The sequence below is a fragment of the Phaethon aethereus genome (assembly GCF_964289735.1).
Source record: "Phaethon aethereus genome assembly, chromosome: 1".
NCBI classification, from domain to species: domain Eukaryota; kingdom Metazoa; phylum Chordata; class Aves; order Phaethontiformes; family Phaethontidae; genus Phaethon; species Phaethon aethereus.
The window spans coordinates 204,439,911-204,466,413 of record NC_138575.1 but is presented as its reverse complement, the minus strand read 5'-3'; the positions used below and the strand labels follow the sequence as shown (position 1 = coordinate 204,466,413).

The following is a 26,503-nucleotide window of genomic DNA, read 5'->3' as shown; positions in this document are numbered from 1 at the left end:
AGTTGTTCACCTTACTAATGTTGATCCCCTTATCTTCATGTTTGTTAAAAGTGGAAGCCTGCCAATTTATTCTGCATATTAACCCTAATGTTGTAGGGTTTTATGGTCAGCATCTTGGTTTTGAACTGAAGGTTGTGAATTACCTTGGTAGTTTAGTTTTATTACTTATCTGACATTTCACTAATATTTAGCAAGAATTAATAACAGGTCTTTTTTCTTTTTGTAACAATTGCAGATCTGTTACTACTCAACAACTGAATGATATTTATTTGAAATGGCAGAGACAGTCACAGCTTCTCAAGGACAGTGACTTCCGTTTCCAGGAACCTATCATGGCTCTGCGCACTGTAATTTTGGAGATCTTGCTTGAAAAGGAGAATGAAAATACAAAAAGAGAATGTATTAAAGACATCCTGACAAAACATCTGGTGGAGCTCTCTAGATTGGCAAGAACTGCTAAAAATACACAGGTAACAAATTCCAGGAAAGATCAGTGACAGATGTGTAATTTTTAGTTTATAAAAGAACTTCATTTTTTAACAGTACTAAAGATTAACTGTATTCTAAGTTTATTCAATGAATCAATTAGTTGGAGACTTAAACTATGTAGAACTTATTCATAAATTGTATTTATAGGCATGTTTTATGAGTTTTATTCATAACTGTAAGCTACACTATGAGGTAGATAATATAAAAATGAAATTTTTACTGAAGAATGCTCTTTCAGCTCTGTTACTTTATCTTAGTGCAGTTTTATATATCCAGCTTTCACTTGCATCATACTGTTGTAGTGTTCCAGAGTAAAGCTGCAGAAAGAACTCCATTGCATCTGTATGTTTATTGTTGTTTTTAAGGTTTTATACCCTGAAACCATTGCACTGTGGGAAATACCTCCCTGTGAATGACTTAGTAGGATTTGCAGTATCAGTGGTTTCTACAGCTGCTAATGCATTTAAGGTCTAGAGTCAGCCTTGGCTTGTTGTAGGTAGTGCATCTGGAGGAGTAACTCAATAAGAATTTATAGAGCAACAATATCATCCAAGAACCTCTGCAGAGTATAGTTCCAGTTAGATATATAACCTGGAAAGATGTTTAACACTTCACATATGTGAAACTGTATTAAACTTTGATTTCAGGAAGGTTCTAACTCTTTTTGTGAATAATGATTATATAAGTAGAACAGCTGTCTTTGCTTTCATAGATTTGCAAGGTTTACTCAGTGCCTCCAGAATTGTTTGGGAAAATTACTTCTTCAGAATTTTTTTTATCTCATGCCTGCCCAGTCACTAACACTGTGGTGATGAGTGTCCCGTGAGAGCCTCAACAGAAGTGAATTTTTTTTCACTTTGATTTTTAGTTACAGAATAAGATTAAAATTGGGGTGCCCTATTTTGGAGAATTTGGAGGAGAAGGTTCTGAAAGATGGAGTCAGTGTGTTTCTGAAAACACTGTTCTTCCAGCCTCTTCAGTGTTGTAGGTCATGCAGTACTTCGGAGCATACTTCTGGGTGTTCTCAGTCTTTCAAACCATGGGTTGATAACCCTTTCTTATAGGCACACTTGTAGTTGACAACACTAAGTGTCCAGATGTAGGAAAGTTTTTGAGGAAGCACTCTTTGCAACTAATGGCTTTTCTTCCTCTTTGGTGCCACTACCATCCGTCAGGAGAAGGAAGAGAGTGCCATACAGCATCATCACACTGACCCCTAATTGGAGTACCCAATTGTACATTGTCATTTACAGGCATTCTTATATTTTAATTGTTTACCTTACTTATTTAAAAGTTTGATTGATTTGGTTATTGGTTGGACAACTTGTGAAAATACACTTTAGTCTTGATCTTTGACATTGTTAAAAAGATAGTTTGCTCTTTGTACTAGCATAGTGATACTAGATTACTAAATAATGGCGATTTTATTTCACCAGTGATATGAGTGAAGAGGTAGGCACACAAAAGAATTAGTTCATGGTGGTGCCATTTTTCTTACTATTTTTTGTGTGATCTCTTAGGATGTAATAATAATCACTAAGCTAAAATTATAAATCTATTATTTCAGTAGGTAGTGACTGTAGAATTTCTATACTTTATACCTCCAAGTAATTTAAAATGTTAAACACTGATACTTTATTTTGGGGGTTGTAAGCCTATTATGAAGTTTCCATAGTCTATTTTTGTTGCAGATCGGGATTTTCTGCAAGTATATAGAAAAATAACTTCATCTCTCTGCTGCAAAGTTTAAAAACAAAACTTGCTGTGAGATACATGTATTGGGCTTAAAGAATTGTTTATAATCTTTTTTCAATTTCAGCTTCCAGAAAGAGCTATGTTTCAAATCAAACAGTACAATCCAATGGGATATGAAGTTTCTGAATGGCAACTAGAAGAAGCTCAAGTTTTCTGGGCTAAAAAGGAAGAGAGTCTTGCACTGAATATTCTTAAAAGGATGATAAAAAAATTAGATGCAGATTGGTTTCAGGTATGTGTTGTCTAATGTGTAGACTTATAGGAATTAAATTATCTAAGATACTATTTCCACTTTCTGAAGTTTTCCTTTGGAAGAAAATTAAAAGGCTGTCTGCAGTATTACTAAACCTGTTTTGTACTCTCAAAATGTCTGAAAGCAAAAAAATCTGTATTAGCAAATCTTATCAGGGTTTTTCAAAGTGAGTCTGTAAGAGTGGCAAACATTAGAATTTATTATTCATTATTTTGCCTCTAGTGCCACCACTGTGATATATATAGCTTTTTAAAATCAGAGATGATTTCCCTTGATAAAAAATGAACTTGTTTTAAGCAAAACTGTTACATAGAGGTGTATCATCTTGTTCTGTGACAATGGTTAAAGAAACTAATGGCCAAGCAGGATTGTTTAGGCCTAGACTCATAGAATCATTGCTTTGGAAAAGACCTTTAAGATCATCAAGTCCAACCATTAACCTAGCACTGCCAAGTCCACCACTAAACCATGTCCCTAAGTGCCACGTCTACATGTCTTTTAAATACCTCCAAGGATGGAGGTATTTAAACCACTCCTCAACCACCTCCCTGGGCAGCCTGTTCCAATGCCTGACAACCCTTTTGGTGAAGAAATTTTTCCTAATATCCAATGTAAGGGGAGACCTTATCGCTCTCTACAACTACCTGAAAGGGGGTTGTGGCGATGAGGGTGTTGGTCTCTTCTCCCAAGTAACTAGTGATAGGACAAGAGGAAATGGCCTCAAGTTGCGCCAGGGGAGGTTTAGATTGGATATTAGGAAAAATTTCTTCACTGAGAGGGTGGTCAGGCATTAGAACAGGCTGCCCAGGGAGGTGGTGGAGTCGCCATCTCCGGAAGTGTTCAAAAAACGTGTGGATGTGGCACTTCAGGACATGGTTTAGGGGACATGGTGGTGCTGGATTAATGGTTGGACTTGATGATCTTAAAGGTCCTTTCCAACCTAGTGATTCTGTGATTCTGTAAACCTCCCCTGGCACAACTTGAGGCCATTTCCTCTTGTCCTATCGCTTGTCACTTGGGAGAAGACATCAACACCCGCCTCACTATAGCCTTCTTTCAGGTTGCTGTAGAGAGCGATAAGGTCTCTCCTCAGCCTCCGTTTCTCCAGACTAAACAACCCCAGCTCCCTCAGTGACTTCTCATAAGACTTGTTCTCTAGACCCTTTCACCAGCTTCGTTGTCCTTCTCTGGACACACTCCAGCAACTCAGTGTCCTTGTAGTGAGGGGCCCAAAACTCAACACAGTATTTGAGGTGCAGCCTTGCCAGTACAGGGGGACAATCACTTCCCTCCTCCTGCTGGCCACACTATTTCTGATACATATTATGCTGGGAACTGTGAAAGTGTAAATGTTTTTGTTAGAAAAATAACAATAACAAAGATTTTATTTATGGTCCTTATTGTTTAAAATAGCCTAGTAGAGGAAGACCCTAATCTATTTTATGCTGAAGCAGCATACCTCTGTTGCAGGCATTTCCCTGATGTCTGTAGGGAATCCTTGTGTAAAGCTGGGAGCATGAGTTGAGGCTTGTATTTCAGTGGGGCTAAAGCTGTATCACAAAGCATACAGAAATTCCAAGCAAGTTTTTGACTGATAGGCATTCACTACTGTGCCTCAGACTTCTTTGTCATAATTCATTATCAAGGAACACAGATATGATTTAGGGTGCTCTCTCATATCTTTGAATCCTTCCCTATCTACAGGCACACTGAGATATAAGTTTTATGTTGTACTTCTGAAAATGGAATTTTACCTCAAAGAGGGGAATATTTTCTCATCAAATTTGACTTTTAGCAAGTGCCTCTGCATCTTAGTTATCTTAAAGCTTTTTGTAAGCTTTCTGAAAAATTATGTCACTTGATGTGAAGCAAGTACTATATTCCCACCTCCAATTCAGAATACAAGAACTGAAACAGAAATCCCTCTCTCCTATCTCAGTAATGGGCAATATGAAGTTCCTAAGAAAAAGTGTAAAGAATAGTTGGCCAGTACAACCAGAGTACTCCCCCGGACTGATTTGTAGCACAAGAACTTCCTGAACCAGAGGTAGTTTCTCTGTAGGTAATTCCTTCCAAATTTTTTTATATCATAAATTTCTCCAGTCACTTTTTGAGTCTGTGGAAGCTTTTAATATCCAAGAAGACCCTGCAACAAGGAGTTTCACAGCTTAATTCCCACTGTTTTAAGAGCCACTTCCTTTTGTTCGTTTTGAACCCCCTGTCTTCATTTGAGGTTAATTCCAATCTTGGAAAAAAACACTTAATGTGTTCCCTGTCTCCATTTTCCATAGTGAGGTAACATTTTATAGTTACCTCACTATAATATAGCTACTATATTTCCAAACAGGACTAACGGTTTCACAGTCCATCGTTGTATACAGGAAGTCTTTTTCCCCTCTCATGCATTGCTTAACATTTATTTTTTTGCTTGTAATTTCATCAGGGTATTTTTAATTCCATTTATTGTCCTGTATTTGTCTGTAGTTCCTCAGTCTGTCCTTGTTTTTATCACCTTGCATGACTCAATATAATCACCAGATTTTGTGTTCACTGCTTATCACCTTCTCAAGATTAATACCTTTTGAGCAGCACAGATGACTGGATCTTTGGAGGCTTTTCACTGGTGACCTAACCCCACTGTAAAAAAGTGGCCCATTTATTTATCTTTCTGTTGCCTGTCTTAGTTCTTTATCCCTCCAAGAATCATGCATTTCATTTCTTGCAACTTAGTTTCTTCAAGAGCCTTTTGGTGAAGAGCCATGTCACATGACTGTTGCAGTCATAAAATCATTAAGGTTGGAAAAGACCTTTAAGATCATCAAGTCCAATTGTCAGCCCAACACCACCATATCCCCTAAACCATGTCTTGAAGCGCCACATCTACACGTTTTTTGAACACTTCCAGTGATGGTGACTCCACCACCTCCCGGGGCAGCCTGTTCCAATGCCTGACCACTCTCTCCGTAAAGAAATTTTTCCTAGTATCTAGTCTAAACCTCCCCTGGCGCAACTTGAGGCCATTTCCTCTTGTCCTATCACTAGTTACTTGGGAGAAGAGACCAACACCTACCTCACTACAACCTCCTTTCAGGTAGTTGTAGAGAGTGATAAGGTTTCCCCTCAGCCTCTTCTTCTCCAGAGTGAACAACCGCAGTTCCCTCAGCCGCTCCTCATATGGTTTGTTCTCCAGGCCCCTCACCAGCTTCGTTGCTCTTCTCTGGACACGCTCCAGCACCTCAATGTCCTTCTTGTACTGAGGGGCCCAAAACACAGTATTTATAGACACAGTATTCGAGATGCAACCTCAACAGGGGCATAATCATTTCCTTACTCCTAGCCACGCTATTTCTGATACAGGCCAGGATGCTGTGGGCCTTCTTGGCCACCTGGGCACACTGCCGGCTCATGTTCAGCCAGCTGTCAACCAGCACCCCCAGGTCCTTTTCTGCCGGGCAGCTCTCCAGCCACTCCTCCCCAAGCCTGTAGCGTTGCATGGGGTTGTTGTGACCCAAGTGCAGGACCTGGTACTTGGCCTTGTTAAACTTCATACAGTTGACCTTGGCCCATCAATCCAGCCTGTCCAGATCCCTCTGCAGAGCATTCCTGGCCTCAAGCAGATGAATCTGTCGGAGTAGGCTGAATCAGACAGATCTTCCTTTGCTTGTTGAGTTCTTCAAGAAGTTCAGTTGAGCTGGGAAATGGGATACATCTGAGGATGCTAAGGGAGTTGGCTGACATCATGTCAAAACCAGTTTTGTATCATCTCTGAAAGGTTGTGGAGATCGGGGAAGTGCTGATGACTGGAAGAGGACAATCATACCCATCTACAAAAAGGGCAAAAAGCAAGGTCAGAAACTACAGAGCAGTCAGACTCATCCCTAGGAAAGTTACAGAATGGGTCTTTAGGGAAGCTATTGCCATGCACTTGAAAGAAAAGATCATTGGGAAAAGCCAACAGAAATACTCTATCATGCTTGACCAACCTGATTGTCCTCTGTGATGAAACAGTTTTCCCAGTAGACCTGGGACAAGCTGTGGATGTCATCTACCTTGATTTTAGCAAGGCATTTGACAGTCTCCCGCAATATCCTTCCTCACAAGCTGGTAAGATACAGACTGGATAGATTAGACCACAAGATAGGTGGAAAACTGGCTAAGTGGCTGAGCTCACAGGGTAGTTGTTGATGAGTCAAAGGCAGCCTGGTAGCCAGTCAGAAGTAGGGTTCCTTAGGGTTGTTGTGGGGTCTGATACTATTTTTATGACTGAGATCTGTAGGGCAGGACTGAATTTCCTTGGCAAATTTGCAGATAACAACAAACTGGAAGGAGATGTTCTATCATGTCCTTTTACAAAAGCTATTCTGGCTTTTCTTCATATTAATCCATCTGTTCTCTTTGTGGGGTTTTTTTGCTAGTTTGTCCGCTTCTGGTAAGAGTGTTACTGACCTGTGCTTCCCTGAAACTTGTTAAAATAGTGGTGCCACGTTTGCCACCCGCCACTCCTCTTATATTAAGGCAGTTTTAAGCAAAAGCTGTTACACCTCTTTTGGTAGTTCACTTAGTTCATCTGTGAAATGCTGTAGACCTTTTGGAAAAGTACGTGCTGATCCTGGTGAGTTGATGTTTTCATGTTGTCACTTCAATAGCAGACAGACCTTTGAATCCCTCATAAAGAAAGGCTTTGCAGTGGGACTCTTCAAACTCCTCCGCAGTGAACACAAATGCAAATAATTTAATTTTTTTCTGCTTTATCTTCTCAGAGCGCTATTTGTTTTATCACTGTTATCTTTTTATCAAGTGGACTGTCTGGTGGCTAGCTGCTCCTGATATGTTTAAAAAATGCTCTTATATTATTTATTGAGTCTCCTTCAAGTTGTTTGGGTTTTTTGGACAGCCTGATGGTGGGCTTTTGGCTTTTATGATTCTTTTTAATATATTTTCTTTTTCACTTGGGCAAAACTTCATTTTGTGTAGTGATGTGGTAAAAATTTCTTCATCATCCGTACCTTTGTGTTTAGCTGTGATTGCTTTCTTTGGGTATTTTTTGGAGGGTGATAAACATTTGCTTTGAATCCATATACATTAATAAGGAATATCACACTTCAGAAAAGCTGGAGAATTTTGGGCCAAGTTCTCCATACATATCAGGCCAAAATCAAGAGTTGCTGCTCCTGTTTTGTTTTTTATGCTTGCTCCATGAATCAGTTGATGAGGGCTTCCAATAATTTAATCCTTCTCTCACCTTCCAGTGTTAACGTTTACCCTGTCCACATAAGGTTTTGTGTTTTCGCAGCCTATGATATGCTTCAATATTTCACAGTCAGCATTGCCATCTTGATCAGGTGGTATACGTACTCTATACTAAAAGTATGTTGGAAACTTTTCCTACTATACAGTTAAAGCTGAGCTTCCAATCTGGAGGCAAGTCCGTTGGAAACCTGCTCCATCATCTTCTCAGAGCGCTTTTAACCAAGTTTCTGTGTAGAGGTCAGTCTGAAAAATCTAATGATCACACATAGTTATCACAATTCCTGAATGTTTCCTACAGAGTGTACTATGGTACTTAAGACTAAATGGAGGTATTAGAAAATACAATTCTGGAAACATGCTGTGAATTTATTTAATTTTTATTACATTTTGTCATTGTTTATTCTGGTTTTCATTGTTCAAACTGTCAGGTATTTAAAAATATGTGCTGTCCTTCAGTAAAACATAAAATGTGACTGTGATTTAAGGTTATTGACTGCTGCAGGTGTTCATGGTAAATGACTCTGTAGATACATTACGTATGTATCTACATACAAGCCTGAGTGATTGAGTTATAGTCAGGGTTTAAAAGCTTTATAAATTGCCTCCCTCATATGTAAAAAGTATTTTTATTTGATGGCTCTCTCTTTTTTCTTTTTTTCCCCAAAACTTGCTTTCTCAAAGGTTGAGAATGATCCTCATCTGAAATTGATATTTACAGAGTGTCTGAGGCTATGCGGAACCTGGTTAGCAGAAACATGCTTGGAAAACCCGACAGTCATCATGCAGAAATACTTAGAAAAGGTGCATACAGTCTTTGAAACATTTGAGATAATGCTGTGCTAAAATATGTTGTTAAAATGTCAAGTAAATTTTACCATGCAGCCTTTATTTTTCTGGATTGCAAAATATGGATACTTATAAAAATACTATACTTTCACATAGTATTGTGTAACACTGAAGTCTTATAAAATATTCAGAATATGGCTTTACAGAATTCATAGTGAACTTTCTGTGTAATATTGGGTTAAAGGTTCAGTGATAATGACTGCTAGTCCTCTTTCCCTCTCCTGTTCTGCCCCATCCATTCCTTCTTGGGACATAGCATTCACTTAACATGTCTTCAGTATGGGGATTGTATTCACAACAATCTCTTTCCAGGTGCTAGAAAGTTTTGTACTAGTGTTTCAAAGGACTGTAATTTTTTTAAAACTCTTAGTAATAGAAACATTTTTATTAACATTTGCCTACTCTGCATTTCTTTATTTAATGCTAATTTGTGAAACTCTAAATAGTTGCATTTCTCTGTTACGGTCTACATGGTTTCTTCACTCTGATGATTGAACTTTCACATATAATTTCCTTGTCTTTTTGGCAGTTTTTGGCCTGTCTTCTATTTTTTTTCCTCACCATCTTATGATACAAGGTTGTAAAACTATTGTAAAACTTCATGCTTAATTACTCTATAAAGACAGATAGCTGTAGGAGACTCCTGTATGGTTATTAAAGCTGTTTCATACAGGACAATCTTTTTGACTGTTTGCACTGAAACACTCCTCAAAGATTAAGTTCACTTAGGAGAATAATATTCAGCCTGGTAGGTTTTATTTTGTATGCATATATATTCCATCATAGCCAACATTAAATAACCTGTTTGAGCAGATGACCCTGCGTGAGCAGGAGAGTTGCACAAGATGACCTCCAGTGGCCCCTTCCAACCTCAACCATTCTGGTTTTAATAGAGTTTAATCAAGTATTATGCAGCACTATTAATATGATTATCAGTTTTATCATTATTGTAACTTCCCTTTTAGGCTGTGGAAATTGCTGCAAGCCACAGTGGAGACAGCAGTGATGAGCTGAAGAAAGGAAAGATGAAGGCTTTCCTGTCTTTGGCTCGTTTCTCAGATAATCAGTACCAACGAATTGAGAATTACATGAAATCCTCAGAGTTTGAAAATAAGCAGGCATTACTGAAGAAGGCTAAGGAGGAGGTTGGCCTCCTAAGGGAGCGCAGAGTTCAGACAAATAGGTGAGCATGCCAGTGGAGAGGTGGTTACTATGGAGCCTTCAAAGGCTCCATCTTTAGTAATTCTCTGTCCCCCTGGGCAAGTCGTACAGCATGGGTCACATGTCTACAGCTGAATTTTTCCTTCTCTTCACAAAATAGTGGCCAGATCTGTAGTTCTTGTTGCAAAGAAGCATGCTAGGCCAAGAGGTGTTACAACAGTTAAACAGTGGATGATCATGGCCCTGAGTTCACATTTTATTCCCTGGATCTGTTTAGTTTATTTGATAGAGAAAACGTTATAGAGTAAAAAATAGATGTTTGGTATCTTTCTCCATCACACGTTTGTTGACAGTGTAGAATTCATCTTAATACAGAACTCTTAAAGATTTAGTAAGAGCAATTGAAAGTGAGCAGAAAAATTTGAACTTCAGCCATTAGAAACTAAAGTCCTTATACAATGATCTGTGCTGGATATTCAAATTTACACCAGTATTGAGATTAAATCATTAAAAAAACGAAAAAAGACACTGACCGAAAATTTAGAGTGATGGGTCTGTGTGGACTTAACGCCAAAGAAATAGCTCCCACAATTTGTTTTCTCAGTTGTTTAATTTACTCTGCTTGTACATACAAAACAAGTAAAAAATGTTAAATTAGTAAGCAAGAGAAGTAGGGACAGCCTTGCTTGTAAGTTCATTAAAAGATAATTTGTTGTTCAAAAATGTCTGTTAACATAGATACACAGTGAAGGTTCAGCGAGAACTTGAACTGGATGAATGTGCCATACATGCCCTAACTGAGGATCGTAAACGTTTCTTGTGTAAAGCAGTGGAGAACTACATCAGCTGTTTACTAAGTGGAGAAGAACATGATATGTGGATCTTCCGGCTTTGTTCCTTGTGGCTTGAAAATTCTGGAGTGGATAGAGTCAATGAAATTATGAAGGTATATGTCTGCTCTTGCTTTTCCTTATTACCCTTTGACATTAAATTATCCATCTTTCTTCTCCTTCTCTGTTTCTAGAAGATGAATTATAGTGCTGTGCAGTATGGTTTTCTATGTATCTCCTTAACTTTTCCTTCAAAATTCACTTTTTTCACTCGTTGCTCATCAATTAGTTTTTCATCAGTGAGAGCTGTAATTCTCAATACATTTTAAATAACTTCATTTACTTTAGCATTTTAATTTGACAAGTCTGTACGATTAAGCATAACTCATGCTCTTTCACTGTAGTCACCTGGTTCTTTACATACCTTGGATACTACCCATCATCAACATCCTTTAGTACATTGTTCTAGTTTATATTGTATATACTTTTAGGTGAAAGGATGTGCTTTTAGATTGTCTCTGTAACACAGTAGCCAGAGACCAGTAAAGTTCTCATTCTTAGGCTGCTTCTATCATTTCTAGGATCGTGGAGGAAATCTGTTAATTCTTACCTGTATGATCTGTTTATAGCAGAGATCAGTATAATTTAATTCTTCGCTTTGTGTTACAATAAACTTTGAAAAATAGAAAGTGTTCCTTTATTCATATTTTTAACACACAATTGTTTCTTGTCTTAAGCTAGATTTTTTTTTTTTTAATTAGGATTGTCTCTTGCCACAAAGAATCTAGATATGAATTCTGAAGCAATATATCTAAGCTCTGCTCTAATAGAATAGAAAATAGTAGTTTTCTTATGAAGGATTTGTAGCATTCAGGAGACATGGGCCAAGATGATGTTTGAACTCACTGGATTGCCATTTGATCACACAGGAATGATTACTCTCAGTTTCAAAAAAAAAAAAAAAAGCAAAACCAAAATTGCTAGCCCTTACCTGCTATTTTATGATTATAATTTTTTTTGTTGTTCAGTACAGCTTTCTGAATTTTCTCTACTACAGAAAAATGCAAAGAAGATCCCTTCATACAAGTTTTTACCTCTGATGTACCAGTTAGCTGCTCGGATGGGAACCAAGATGATGGGTGGTTTAGGATTTCATGAAGTTCTGAATAATGTAATTTACGCTTTTCATATCTGGAGATATCTTGATTGGCTTAGTAGTGCATACTTCTAAACAATATGTATCTTCCTTTGTGCAGTTATAGCTAAATGAGTGATGTAGGTGATAAAGGTGTATGAAAAATGAGTGATGCAAAATCAGTGTAGTGGGGGAAGAGGGGGAGAGGATTGGGGACTTTTTTCCTTGCTTGCTACTTGATTGATTTTGTATAAGAATAGTCTTATGCAGATATAGCAATATACTTTAAATGTGTTTTAGTTGTGGAAATAACATCTAAGTATTACTTTTTATTTCTTATTAGGAAACTTAGAAGTTCAAAAGAATTAATAATGTTAATTAAGTAATTTATTTCTTCTGTACAGTTTTCAAAAATGGAATCTTTTTGTTTTTCTTGACAGCTAATGTCTAGAATTTCACTGGATCATCCACATCATACTTTGTTTATAATACTAGCTTTGGCAAATGCTAACAAAGATGAACTCCTCGCAAAACCAGATGCAATAAGAAGAAATAAGTTAATTAAAAATGCACCGAAAGAAATCTCCCAGCTTGATGTGGTGACTACAAAGAATTCTATTCTATTAATCACATTCAGTCCTTTAATTTTGTTAAATGAAAAAAAAAATTATGTCAAGGAGTATTTTAGTGTAGCGCTCGTCAGCTGACTTCTGTTAAGAAAGGAGGAAAAAAGTACTTTTAATAATAAAAAACCCTCCTATTGTGCATACATTGGTAATTATTATTGAAAGAAGTAATTATGGGGTTAAACAAAACATGGTTAATATTTCCTGCAACAGGTAGCCCCAATTATTGTGAAGAGTCTTGTGATAAATGTCCATGGTGTGTGATTCTGTAAAAGGCATTTTAGGTGCAACAAAGACTTGAGTGGGTTTATTGTTAAAAGTACATACTGAATCAAGTATTTTTTTCTGCTTTGAGTGATAACATCTGTTCTATCTAAGTATTTAGCCTTGTGCAGTGTATCTTTTGTTACTTTATATGGCCTTTATATGTTAAAATGTGGTGATGGGTAATACTCAACTGTGGCTTTATTTTAATGTTGTTGCTTAATTGTTGTTGGAACCTGTCTTTGGAATCATCTCATATCTAGATTAATGTCCCTTCTTTCCCCCATCACTGTAAGCCTGGCGTGTTCAGTTGTCATTACCCTCTTACCCAGCACACTGATACAATTTTTCACCGCATTTTTATGTGGCTTTTTTTGACCTTTCTTTAAGATTTGTAGTTCTTTTGTGGTCTCACCCTTAGAAGTAGGATTATGCTAAACTCAACTAAGCCTCTCAGAGTTAGGCACAGAAAGGACACATGGTCAGGTTTTTGCCTTTTGCATACAGACTTTTTCTTCAGTTGATATGAAATAATGGAAGCAGGAAAGTGGTGGAAGAACATCCAAAACTGCCTGTCCTCTTTTCTGAAGAATCTTTGCAGGTTTTTTGCGCTTTGCCTGGACGGATTTGTTCTCCCTCCATCCCCAATAATATTTTACTCTACGTATTATCTCAGATTAGACAACACAGAACTGTTCTTCAGATTATTTCTGTTCATATCAAAGGGCTGTCCATTACTGCAATTTTCTCTGTTTTCATAGGATGTAGCTCAATTGTACTTACTTGACTGCACATTGTGATGCATCTTTAATCTTACAAAGTGTAGTTTGCAAGATCTGATATTTGTATTCTGTTGGTTTGGGGTTTTTTTAGGACAGAATGGAGGCTGCTAGCAATATAATCAATATCGTAAGAAAAAGGAGAGCTCATATGGTTAGAGACATTGAAGCACTTTGTGATGCTTACATCACATTAGCAAATGTAGATGCTACTCCATGGAAAACTCAAAGAAGTAAGTTTTGGAAAAATTATTTTTAATAGTGAAAATATATTTTATTTTCTTGGACTAAATAGTATATTTCTAAATATTGATATTTAGTTAAAGGAGATACTGGGCTAGCACTCTGTCCTATTTTTGACAAATGTAGAACTTAGTCTGGGTTAAAAGTCAGTAATTACTTGCAATCTAAGGTTCAGACTTTCTGAGTATGAAACTCCAGAAAACTTCAGTTGTCCTGTGGTCATCTTCATCAGCTCAACAGAAGCATGCAGTGAGGTTTTGGCTCCCAAAAGCAATGTAAGCTGTTCTTTGTGACCTTTGATGTATGTTTATAGTTCTGAATTTAGAAATATGAATTTGTTTTATTACAGAAGGAATAAGTATTCCAGCTGACCAGCCAATTATTAAACTGAAGAACTTGGAGGATGTTGTTGTTCCTACCATGGAAATTAAGGTGACTGAAGTTGAAATAAATATACACTATAATGTCCAATCTTAGCATTGACTTCAAATTTTTATAAGGGCAGTCAGGGCATATATCTTCATCAAATTCCCGTGTTCTTTACAGGTCAGCCTGCCAGGGGTGCTTTCCTGTCAGATGAGAGATGCAGCATGAGACACTTTCCTTAGGCTTTGGAAGACCTTGACCCCAAGTCTTACATTTGCTGGATAGTGGCTTATTGTATGAAGATGGCTTTGTCACTGCCATTGCTACCACTGACTAGTCTTTCATTATCAAAGGGGGTGATAAGCTACCTAAATCACAGAGAGGATCTTATTTTGCAGGTGCTAGCTCAGAGTTTCAGGGAGGCACTTAATGTCCAGAAAGTTGTGAGAATTAGTAGATATGCCTCTGCGGCTGTTCTTAAATGGCCAGCTTATGCTTTTAGTATTCAGTAATGGTGAATGATCCATTCCCATTCGCGTAAGTGGTTGATTGCATGGGTGCATGGGCACTCATTCTTAGATGCCACATGCTCTACCAAGGAAGCTTAACACTTGTAGGAGTGTAGAGTTGTTTTTTGGGCCGGCCACCTAAAATTTACATGTTATGAAGCCAAACTTCCGTATGTTGAAGTCCCTCAGGCTGTGTCTATAAAGCTAAATAAAGCAAGCCAAGGGACACCAGAAGTTGCCACCCATGCTGAATAGCAATTTTTTGTAGGGCTCCTGTTGGCCCCAGGTGTAGTTCCTTTGCACGACTCTGTTGTCCTTTTCTATGTCGTCTTCTCCAGTAGAACCTATCTGAACTAGTTGGAGGTCAGTGATGTAAACAGCTGGAGTGATATTTCCTTACAGCTGAGCAGGGCTGCTTTGTGGCATGGGGATATGGAGGATGGCTGAAGATACAGATCCTGTAGATTGCAACAGTTTTAGGATTGTCGATTGGGTCCATTTGTAGCCTAATGTAAGCCTAATCCCCCCAGCTGTACGTGAACATTTGCTTGAGAGGATGCTACTTGGAACAAGCTGAAATTGTGTCAGACTTTGTTTACTGGAAGTTTGCAGCACCGGGCCCCTCTACCAATGAGGTGAACAAGGAGGAATCAAACTCTCTCATTTGCCTAGCATATTTTTGTAGCCTTTGTGGGTATTATCCTAGTAGATGATGGAATGCTCATATTAATATTTAGCGTATGCTGCTAACAAGGTTTGCAAACAACTCATTACCACTTTCTCTGAGAGAAACGGAGGTAATATTTATATTAATTTTAAAGTAATTTATAATTTCAGGTGGATCCCACAGGACAATATGAAAATTTGGTGACAATAAGGTCTTTTAAGCCAGAATTTCGATTAGCAGGAGGCCTGAATCTGCCTAAAATAATAGATTGTGTAGGATCAGATGGTAAAGAAAGAAGGCAGCTGGTTAAGGTAGGTTCTGTCAGTTGTAGTGACATCTCAGAGACTTGGCATGTTGGAAATTTTTTAAGTTCTCATGTCTTTTCTTATGTTACAGTTACTTCTGTACCATGAGCAGACTTTTCACAGTTCAGTGTCAGTTTTCTCAGTTCAAGAGTGCTTTAATAAAGGAAATTACAAAGTAATAATAAGTAATATAATAATACAATAATATAAATAATAACATAATTAGTAATTATGTTAAATATTTTGATAATTATTTTTCAACAATGCATATAATATACTGTAGCTTACCTGACAACTACCAGACCTGCCACTTGTGTGGTCATGTCTCAGCTAGTGACCTGGAGTGTACAGCAAATAAAAGCCATCAGCATTTTGTGTTAAATACCTCCTTTTTTTCTTTCTTCCCCATATAAAAAGAATTACAATTCAGAGACAATCACAAACACGCACACAGAAACACAAATCTCTCAAAAAAACTTCATTTCTCTTTAAACTCGGTTGATTTCATTCTGTCTGTCTTTGAATGTGAACATTCAGCAGCTGCTGGGAGAATTCTGTTTTGCTGTTAAGTATGAGGTAGTTTTGAAAGTTTTGCAGAGAAGCATGAATCGCTAGATCTGCATCCACTAATCAGAACTGCAGTACCAATGGATGCGGCTTCAGCTGTGTGCTGGATTGCTAAATATAGTGAATGAAACATCCGATTTTTAAAAGGATACCATAAGGCATGTAGGTTGATTGAAACCTTAGTCAAATAATATTTGTCAAAAAAAAAAAAAGGTGATGATTTAAGTTAATGATGGCTCTGCTTAAGCAGCTGAGCACTATTAGAAAACCAAGTACAGAGAGAAAATGATTGTTAATTGCATTTTATTACCTGTGATTATTGTGGAAAAGTAACTTGTGTTTTCTGGAATTTTTTGAAATTTTTTTTTTAAGTTGCTGAACAAAGAAGTTGGATGCTGAAAATGTTCTTTAACTGCCTTTTTCTGTTTATGCTAAAGGGGCGTGATGACCTAAGACAAGATGCGGTCATGCAACAGGTTTTCCAGATGTGCAATACATTGCTCCAGCAAAACACTGAAACACGAAAGAGAAAATTAACAATCCGAAGATACAAGGTAACCCTGAACAGCTGCTGCAGCAGTGGAATGAATGCTACTGATAAAGCGTATTTCCCCATTCTCCTTTTTTTTAACCCAAGACAATATAAAAGTATATTTATTTATGCGTTATTAAAATAGTCACTGCTCCTTAAGGTAGAGAATAAGCAATTATTACAATTTAATTACTACAATTAGAACAATTATTACGATTTAATTTTTTCCAAATCGTTAAAAAAAATTCTGAGGCCAAATATGTTTAAATAATCTTCAAAGCTTTCTTTATATGAACTTATAATTGAAAAGAAATTTTCATACACTGTCCTTGAATTGGAAGTTGCTAGTCATTAAACTTGAGCCTACGAGTTTATGAATTCTCTTGCGATATTCCTTAATTATTTAATAATTAATTTTAGTCGTGCAGTATTCCTTGCAATTGAATCCAGAAGTCCCATCTAGGGTCTGTTCATGCAGAATTTGAATTGCAGAACTGGTTTTCTTGGAATTGAGAATATGGGCATAAATTCTTATTGTGAATGCAGAAAATGTATTTGAACTTTCCCCTCTTCCTACCTTTCTATGTGCTTGGGGTTACAATAATAGCTATGAAGGCGACCTCTGAATAAGTACTAAAAGTTCTTACGTTTGACAAATGAGAAATGTGCACTCCAGAATCTCTGAAGAGCTTATCTGAATTGCTAGTGTAGTTTTAAGAAATCACAGGTGGAGTTAGAGTCACATTTTTTGAAAAATTTTCAATGAAGACTCAGGTTTTTATGTGTGTAAAAATTAGTGAAAGGAGGGCAAAAGAGGATGGGAGTTGCATTATGAGATAAAGAGACTTTCATAAGAAAAGAAAATTGAAGGAAACGGGCAGTAGCTATTTCTCTGAGGACCGGAGATTGTTCATTCTGGCCAGTTCTGTCTCCTACAGCAGTTGAGGTAATTATTACAGGCAGTTAGTGAGAAACTGTTCCCTAGGGTGGGAAGCAGAAGACGACAAGCCTAATCTGTTCACACAGCTTCCATGTGTTTGTTCCAGATTTTACTTTTTATGTGCAGTTTGCACAATGCTTGTATTATCCCATTCAGGCATAGCAAGCTGTTGGCAATTGCAGGTCACCCAGAAAACCGATGCAAACGTGCAAATTGTGTATAATCGTTAAGTTGTACTGAGTACCTTGTGGAAGGTTCTCTGGGCTAAGAAGAAATTTGCAAGTATTTGATAAAAAAACCTTGAATGTGTTTTATATATGTATATTTATGTGTATTTAGAACATACATTGTGCTCAGTTGTATAGTTTGGTCTTTTTTCTTTTTAAACAGACACAAATACGCACCCATGCTCTGCAGCATGCGTGTTAGTAGTTGTGTGTGTATAACCCCCCCCATGCAGCCATGGTTTTGCTTTACAGGTGGTTCCCCTTTCCCAGAGAAGCGGTGTGCTTGAGTGGTGCTCGGGAACAACTCCCATCGGGGAATTTCTTGTGAATGTCGAAGAGGGAGCTCACAAGAGATACAGGCCAAAAGACTACACCAGTTACCAGTGTCAGAAAATAATGATGGTGAGTCAGAATAATTAAAGAAAAATATCTGGCTTACATTCTTTTACACAGAGACTTGGGGTTTTTTACGTATATACAGAGAATTATATACTATACTTTTAGTATATAATAGCGAATATGACCGGTGGCATGGAAGTAATAGTTCGTCAGACTAATCTGAATGTAGCCTGGTAAGAGTCTTTGCAAAATCAAAAATTGCTACATGAATGACTGTTGCAAGAAAGATTTGAATACAGCTGAATGTCCAATAAGTCTGTGAACTCTTCTAGAATATAAATGTATTGGAATTCTAAAACAATCATTACAGAGACCCAACAGAACCAGTATAAAGTTATCTTACGGATTTAATTGATATTTGTCGTATTTCTCATTGCATTGAAAAATCATTTTATTTTCATGAATAAACCAAATTCTAAATACTAGTCCTTGAAAGTAAAAATATGGGTTTGGAATGCAGCTGAGATTAATGTAATGTCTTAATTGCCGTTAGACAGTGTGAAGGGGTCTGGCTTCTCCACCGTGACAGCCATGTACCCTCTGTCCCCCGACAGCGAGCCAGTTCAGGGAGCTAAGCCAAAAGAAAACTGACCTTATGTAAACTGGCAGAAAAATACCTGGTTCAGTAGATACAAGTAGGGGAAGGTTCTTTCTTCTGATGGTAGGTAGAGCTGCTAGATGGATTCAGCTGGTTTAGTTTAGTTCCACAAACCACCTCACCATACATTTTGAAAATTGCAAATTTTACTTTATATCACCATGATGGTGCAAGAAATTATTTTCTTTTTAAATCTGTATAGGACTAACAGGATGAAAATACATTTAAGGTTGGCTTTGTGCAGCTTTTGCATGTGAATGAGTGAGAATGACTTTCTCACAGTGACATGAGCCTTCAGATAAGCAAAGGCAGTAGAACAGAGTGCAAGGGGAAGTATCTCCCAGCAAGATGCATTTACCTGTACATGCATATAAAAAGATACACTTGCTGTGCCAAAGAAATGGGACTGTGTGTTTTACATGTAGCCCATGACTTGTGTATGAAAATATAATTGTTTAGTAAAACCGATAGATAGGTACAGTAATGATTGCTGACATTAATTCATGGCTCAGAGAGAGAAAGGAGCGAGAACAGCATTTGATGGAGGGGAGGGGGGTAGAAAGCAGGTATGTATTTCATTCGAGGGAAGAGGTAATTTCCTTTCAAAGCAGTCAGTCATGGGGAAAACATCTCTTATTTGTTGAAAGGATGCACAAAAGAAACACTCTGAAGAGAAATATAACATCTTCATGAAAGTCTGCGAGAACTTTCAGCCTGTGTTTCGTTATTTCTGCATGGAAAAGTTCCTGGATCCAGCTGTGTGGTTTGAAAAACGATTGGCGTACACTCGCAGCGTGGCTACATCTTCTATAGGTATTATATTAGATTATTAACATTGAGGTTTTAGATTATGTAAACAAAGAGTTTATACGGTTTCAGAGGTAACAGCTATTCTGCTTTTGTCACATGTCAGAAAAGGGTGAGTAGGGGGCAAAAAATGACGGCAAGAACACTAGCATTATTTTTGTAATTAAGATTTCTGGGTCATTCCCCCTGCACACTGCTTTCTGCAGTAGAAAGACAGAATGAAAGTCTGTGTTTCTTTGTTTTATATAGTGGTTTGTATTTTTAGGTTCTGGTAGGTTTTTTTAAAGTTTCTACCTGAGTAATTCTCTTGGTTTGATTTAACATATATTCATTTCTTCTGTAGCATCAAATGTTTTAACTGAGTTGAAAAGCTTAATCTTTTACTTTCTTTGTACTAGCATCACTAGCCATGGCTGAAAACTTTGGGGGTTTTTTTAAGTTTTGGCATTTTTTTCCTTTGATTTTTCCGTCTTAATAAGGAAATAAATGTACTTGGATTATTGATTTCCTTTGGATGACTCAGTTCTGTATTGAGTCTCTGGAAGACATTTGATGGTAAATTGTATACATTGCGGTAGATTCTATTTTACATGTTAGCATGTCGCTTATACACCCCCCTGTTTTTTGCTGAAAAAAAAAATTAAGTAAATCTACAGTTCAGCAGAATTCACATGAAAGATTTTTGTAGGAATGATAGAATCTTTGGGTTGGAAGCGACCTTCAAAGGTCATCTAGTCCAGCCCCCCTGCAGTGAGCAGGGACATCTTCAACTAGAGCAGGTCTCCCCAGAGCCCCGTCCAACCTGACCTGGAATGTTGCCAGGGATGGGGCATCTACCACCTCTCTGGGCAACCTGTGCCAGTGGTTCACCACCCTCACTGGGAAAAATTTCTCCCTTATATCTAGTCTGAATCTGCCCTCTTTTAAAACCATTACCCCTTGTCCTGTCGCTACAGGCCCTGCTAAAAAGTCTGTCCCCATCTTTCTTAGCCGCCCCCTTTCAGTACTGGAAGGCTGCAATAAGGTCTCCCCAGAGCCTGCTCTTCTCCAGGCTGAACAACCCTCATTCTCTCAGTCTGTCTTTATATGAGAGGCGTTCCATTCCTCTGATCATTTTGGTGGCCCTCCTCTGGACCATTTGGGACACAGTACTGCAGGTGGAGTCTCATCAGAGTGGAGTAGAGGGGCAGAATCACCTCCCTCGACCTGCTGGCCACACTGCTTTGGAAGACGGTTGGCCTTCTGGGCTGTGCATGCACATTGCCAGCTCATGTCCAGCTTTTCATCCACCAGTACCCCCAAGTCCTTCTCAGCAGGACTACTGGGTTTGCCCCGACCCATGTGCTGGACCCTGCCCTTGGCCTTGTTGAACCTCATGAGGTTCACAAAGGCCCATTCCTCAAGCTTGTCCAGGTCCCTCTGGACGGCATCCCATCCCTCAGGCGTGTCAACCACACCACTCAGCTTGGTGTTGTCTGCAAACTTGCTGAGGGTGCACTCAGTCTGACTGCCTATGTCACTGATGACATAGGAAACACTACTGCTATCCATGTCCATCAGCTAATAGAAAAACAGTAACAGGCAGCAAGGGAGATTTAATGTGGAGGCTTTCTACTTTTAAGGACAGTAAAGCACTCAAATAGGCTTATCTGAAAGATCTTGTAATTTGTGTCACCAAAGGGTTTTAAAACTGACTTAGACAAGAATCAGTCAGGAACTATTTACGTATAGTTAGTTGAGCTGCCCCAACTGAATTATGGACTGAATTATGTCCAGTCCTGTTTTCTGGATGATATGATACTGTGAGTTAAAAGGTTTTCTTAAAAATAGTAATAATAACAAACCCTAATTTTATTGTGCATTTGCCTTTTTTTTTTTTTTTTTCCTTGAAAGCTGTGAAATTGTTGGGTTAACCTATCTACAGAGAGAAACGGGCAAGAAGTCTGTGGAGTAGATAAAACAATACACATCTGTATGAGAAGAACCTTTTTGCAATTGCATTTAGTTAACCTTTTCTTTTTGGATTTGTGGAATGGCATTTGCTCTTTACTGGAGTAATGTGTATACATGGGGGAAGAAATAGTCTTGCTTTTGTTCGCACGTGTTACGCTGATTCTAATAACCTTCTCTTTGTTAAATTTTCCCTGGTTTTTATGGCTTGTAAATGTGGTTTCAGCACCTACATTTTTCTTTTAGTTGGCTACATTCTTGGACTTGGAGACAGACATGTTCAGAATATCTTGATAGATGAACAAACAGCAGAACTAGTGCATATAGATCTGGGTAAGTGGGACGGGTAAGAGAACCTTAGTTTTTCTTTCCTTTAACATTTTTAAAAACATTTATTATCCTTTCATTTAGGGGTTGCTTTTGAGCAAGGTAAAATCCTTCCCACACCAGAGACTGTTCCATTTAGATTAACCAGGGACATTGTGGACGGAATGGGTATTACTGGCGTGGAAGGAGTGTTCAGAAGGTAAGTGCCCCTATATCGCACAGGGATAAGGAGGCAGCAGAGCACTTTCAGCATCATGATTGTTACATGTTAAATAGTTTCGATGCTTGAGAGGAGACTCAGATCTTTCTGCTGGTAATGCCCAAACCTAAATGCTGTCCTCTAATGCATGTGCTCTTATTTATGTAATCAACTACAAGTTCATTATTGTTGCTCAGTTTTTCATATTCTTCACTAACTAATGGGCTATTGTCACCCTCTGGTGGAATTCAGGGATGGTTCAGTGCTTCCAAAGGCTCCCCAGCTAAATTGTACCCCTTGATTTAAACTGCTGGATTTTTTTCATTCAGAACTATGTATTTCTTTCATAGCTATACTATATATTTGGAGCTATTAAGTTTCTTTGAACCATTTTTTTTCTCTCTGTTATATCTGCTCAATTTTATGTAAGTAATTTGCAGTCCTTTTCCACTTTTGGGTCATGTATTTGATAGCACTTTGCAAGTGCAAAATATAAATCCCACAGATCTGAGCTGTAAAGCAGAAGAATTCCAGAAGGGCTGAGTTTCTGTCAGCCTCCATCCTATCTCCTGTGAATGACCCAAGAGAGCCCGACAAAGCACGACGTTTCACTTAAGACTTTAATGATGTTCATAGTACTTGCAAACCTCATATGTCATGTCTTTAAAAAAGTACATAGTGTAAGTGCTGTCTTTGTAAGGTAGCAATTAATGTTTATAAGTCATTCCTAATATACCTTTGTCCTGCAAAGGAACAGTCACTGCCACTTCTATTCTAAACATGATGCTGTCAAATTCAGAGTTTCGTGTTACTTCTGAAACTTTTGTCCCATGATACAGAAAAACATGAACTGTTTGGCTCCAGCTGAAGTAAATACGGTATAAAAGGTACTGGTGCAGATGCAGTTTCTGCCTCAGCCACACTGACTTGTAATGAACAGTATAAATGTAAGTGTATAAACAAGTCATCTCAGGATTGGGTGTGAACATAGTTAACTTTGTTGTGTGTGTTCTTATCCTGAAGTAGGCAGGAGGCCTAATCCCTCTTTCACTGGAGTACCTGTCCCATAAGGAGAGTTTCGTATTCCTTCCACAGCTTAGTTTGCTTGGGAGTGAACGTAGGTAACCACTTCTGTACCTAAACTCACTGTAGAGATTTCAGAAATAGCTTAATGTCTGGCTACTGGATCTGCTCATGTCGTATAAAGGAACCCTACCAAGATTCTCCAACGTGTTGCAGAGCACCTCTGGCGTACACGTTTCCATCCAGCCAAGCAATTCTGCCATCGTGGCATTCCTCAGAGATCAGTCTTAACTCAGTGGCTAATTCTGCATATAGAAACGTTTCAGACAGTGAACCAGGTAATCTCTTTCGCACAGGGAATATAATCAGTGAACTGCGCAGTCTCCTTCTGGTCTTTCTAAATGTCTCTGTTGTTGTTTGTTTGTTTGTTTTCCTAAAATGGAAATACACCAGAGAGGTTACTCATATGTTAAAAATTAGCCTTTAAGAAGGGTACAAATATCCATTATTTAAATTATGAAAATACCATTCCATTTTACCAAAAAGAATCTAAAAATACAGTAAAATATTTTCTAGATGCTGTGAGAAAACAATGGCTGTTATGAGGAATTCTCAAGAAGCTCTGCTGACTATTGTAGAGGTAAGCATTTTTTCATTCTTTCTGGTAGTAACCTGCCAGAACTACTTCAGTTTCTTGTCTTTGTTTTCATATGCATTACTATAACAAATATTCATGTAGGAGGTTTTTTTGTTGAATTTGAATGTAGTAGTGTTGGCCAGATTTGCTAATTCATGTAATCTTCAATAAAATTATGACCAGTTTGCATTTTCTATGGGAACTATTTGTTTCAGGCATATGCAGTTTTTTCTCTTCAGTATCTAAACACTTTTAGCCATAGTGCAACATTCCTAGCATGAGTAGTGCCGATTGAATGAAATCCTCTTTGTGTAAGTGACAAACAAGAGAATTAAAGTAATTTTTTAAAGCACTTTAAAGTGTGTTTTGAAAAATGTGCTTTAAAAAATAATGATGATATTTAGTGCCTAGAAGAGTATTAAAAAAATGACCTCTTCATTGCTGAGATGGAACAATGCAAATACCTGCCAGTGATCAGATGCCATTTTATTGCTGGATTGTCTACTAAGCAATTTAGCACAGTTCTATTGGATTTAAAAAAAAAACAAAATCCAAACCTCCTAATATTGTGGTAGGCGTGAGCATTACCAACTGTTTCTCTTCCTGCTAGGGCACTGAACTAGCCGTAATTAACAGTTTAAATTAAATAGGTATTTATTGACTGCGCAGGTGCTGCTCTATGACCCTCTTTTCGACTGGACCATGAACCCCTTGAAAGCTTTGTATTTGCAGCAGCGGCCGGAGGATGAGGCTGACATGAGCTCTACACTCAATACTGATCCACAAGAATGTAAAAGAAAAGCCAGGTGCAAGATTTTTTTCTCAGCCTCTGCCTACTACTCTGTTGCCTTGCTTTATGGTTTTCTTACTGAATGTTCCTCGTGCTGTTCAGGAGCCATATCTAGTGTAGCTGTTGTTCTGTTTTTCATCCTGCCAGCAGTGATGACCAGAGTTTTAACAAAGTGGCTGAGCGTGTCCTGATGAGACTTCAGGAGAAGCTGAAAGGTGTTGAGGAAGGAACAGTGCTCAGTGTGGGAGGGCAGGTGAACCTCCTCATACAGCAGGCCATGGACCCTAAAAATCTGAGCCGACTCTTTCCTGGGTGGAGACCGTGGGTGTGACTTGGAAGGATCCAGCACGTTTTGAGAAGAAACCTATTTCTATGCAGCAAGTGTCTTAACATTTCACATCAGTATTTCACAATTAAAACTTAGATCAGGAGCAACTGTGAAGGCTTATATGTATTAGTATTTGGTGGATGTCTTGGGGTTTGTTTTTTTTTTTCAATAACCTGTTACCAAGAAAACATTTCCTTGTCCACTTATGTTCACCATACAGTATAAAACACCAACCAGTGCTCCGATGTTCCTTGTCACCTGCAAGGACTTCGCTTGGGCATACTGGATGTGTTGTATTCTTAAAGCCTGAGATTCATCACTTTGGTGTATATGTTAAAGAGCTGGGGTCTTGTATATAATAATTCTGTATGGTAACATGACTGCATAGAATGGATGATCTAAAAACCAGGAGTCATGAAATAACTAGCTAAAGTGTATTTCAAAAGGGGCGTTATACTTTAAAGATAATGCTACAGTGAATGTAAAAGAAAACCAGAGAACCTCATGTTTAATGAACTGAAGGTTCTTGGGGTTGTTTTTTTGGTTTGTTTTTTTTTTTTAGCTTAGTTAAATGGATACTTCTTTATATAGATATGGACTTTGAGCCAAGTATAATACAGCTGCTTTTTTTCCTGTTGTAAATGAAATTATGTTGGTACTTTATTTTTATAACATTACTTTAATAGTATAAAACAATAAAAAATATTTAGCTTTTGTAGCTCAGACTTCCTTGATGAAATAGACTGATTATGCAATGAAGCTTAGCATACCGGATACGTGTCTAAAGCAAACAGTCATTCTGTATCTGGAATAAACTCACTATACTCAAATACCAGTCTCACTGGTATGTTTACTAAATCTTCCCAAATCATCTTTGTATTTAAAAATATGAAGAAAATTCGGCATACTCTCACATTATCTTAGTTTACACTTTATGCATTTTTACAGCAGTGTAACTGAAGAATTTCTGTTCTAATTAGCATTTCACTGATTTTTGTTTGTACAGTGTTCCCACAATTTTTATACTATATCTTTGTTTTATAAGTTAGTGTCAATGTAGCAAGATGAGTCTTTCATGTTATGTCTTCCTGAAGCTAACATAAATTTCTGTTGATCCTTGGAACCAAAAGTGCATCCTGGCTTTTTTGTGGGGAAGAACTCTCACCCCAGGGATACAGTAATTTGTTCTCCGAAAATGAAACTTACCTGACAGAGCACCCACTCTGCATGGGGAATTTTAAATGACACTTAGGAAAGGGAGAAAAGTCCTACCAAGCAATTACAGAATGGCAGGTAGGAAAGGACTAAACAAAAAGCACTTAAAGAATTTTTAAGCACAGACTTAAAAAATTCTGGTAATATTTCTGGAAAATTTTCTCATGCTTCTTATAGAGGAGTTTCTTCAGGTATTTTTTTGGCTATTTAATACTAGAAATCCAGCTATCATATAAATTAATATTGCATAAAAGCACTTGGCAGATCCTGTCCTTCCATCATGAGTTACTGATGCTCTACTTGAAAAGGAATATTGTCATCACACTGGGCTGCAATTTAGGTTTTTTTACTCACAGCAAACAGTGAAACATGAATATTAATACGATTGTGTCAGGAAAGTCTAACTTCAGAGGAAATAATTTAATTATTCCTCTGCATTGCTGTTAACTTGGTGTTTCATGCCTAGGTTTTAAATATCTATACATT

The 26,503-nt window shown here is 37.8% G+C and overlaps 1 protein-coding gene across 1 annotated transcript in view; it reads left to right on the top strand.

Moving 5' to 3' along the window:
• Nucleotides 1–25,606, top strand: part of ATM (ATM serine/threonine kinase) — an 82,197-nt gene extending 56,591 nt beyond the window's left edge. Inside the window, exons 45-62 of the mRNA XM_082004907.1 lie at nucleotides 236–470; nucleotides 2,309–2,476; nucleotides 8,429–8,548; nucleotides 9,559–9,776; nucleotides 10,493–10,700; nucleotides 11,642–11,755; nucleotides 12,160–12,318; nucleotides 13,483–13,621; nucleotides 13,981–14,063; nucleotides 15,344–15,484; nucleotides 16,483–16,599; nucleotides 17,997–18,146; nucleotides 19,389–19,554; nucleotides 21,745–21,831; nucleotides 21,910–22,024; nucleotides 23,624–23,687; nucleotides 24,354–24,490; nucleotides 24,622–25,606. Of these exons, the coding sequence (XP_081861033.1) occupies nucleotides 236–470; nucleotides 2,309–2,476; nucleotides 8,429–8,548; nucleotides 9,559–9,776; nucleotides 10,493–10,700; nucleotides 11,642–11,755; nucleotides 12,160–12,318; nucleotides 13,483–13,621; nucleotides 13,981–14,063; nucleotides 15,344–15,484; nucleotides 16,483–16,599; nucleotides 17,997–18,146; nucleotides 19,389–19,554; nucleotides 21,745–21,831; nucleotides 21,910–22,024; nucleotides 23,624–23,687; nucleotides 24,354–24,490; nucleotides 24,622–24,805 (2,605 nt within the window). The 3' untranslated portion in view covers nucleotides 24,806–25,606. The remainder of the gene's footprint in view (nucleotides 1–235; nucleotides 471–2,308; nucleotides 2,477–8,428; nucleotides 8,549–9,558; nucleotides 9,777–10,492; nucleotides 10,701–11,641; nucleotides 11,756–12,159; nucleotides 12,319–13,482; nucleotides 13,622–13,980; nucleotides 14,064–15,343; nucleotides 15,485–16,482; nucleotides 16,600–17,996; nucleotides 18,147–19,388; nucleotides 19,555–21,744; nucleotides 21,832–21,909; nucleotides 22,025–23,623; nucleotides 23,688–24,353; nucleotides 24,491–24,621) is intronic.
• The last annotated feature ends 897 nt before the right edge of the window (nucleotides 25,607–26,503 follow it).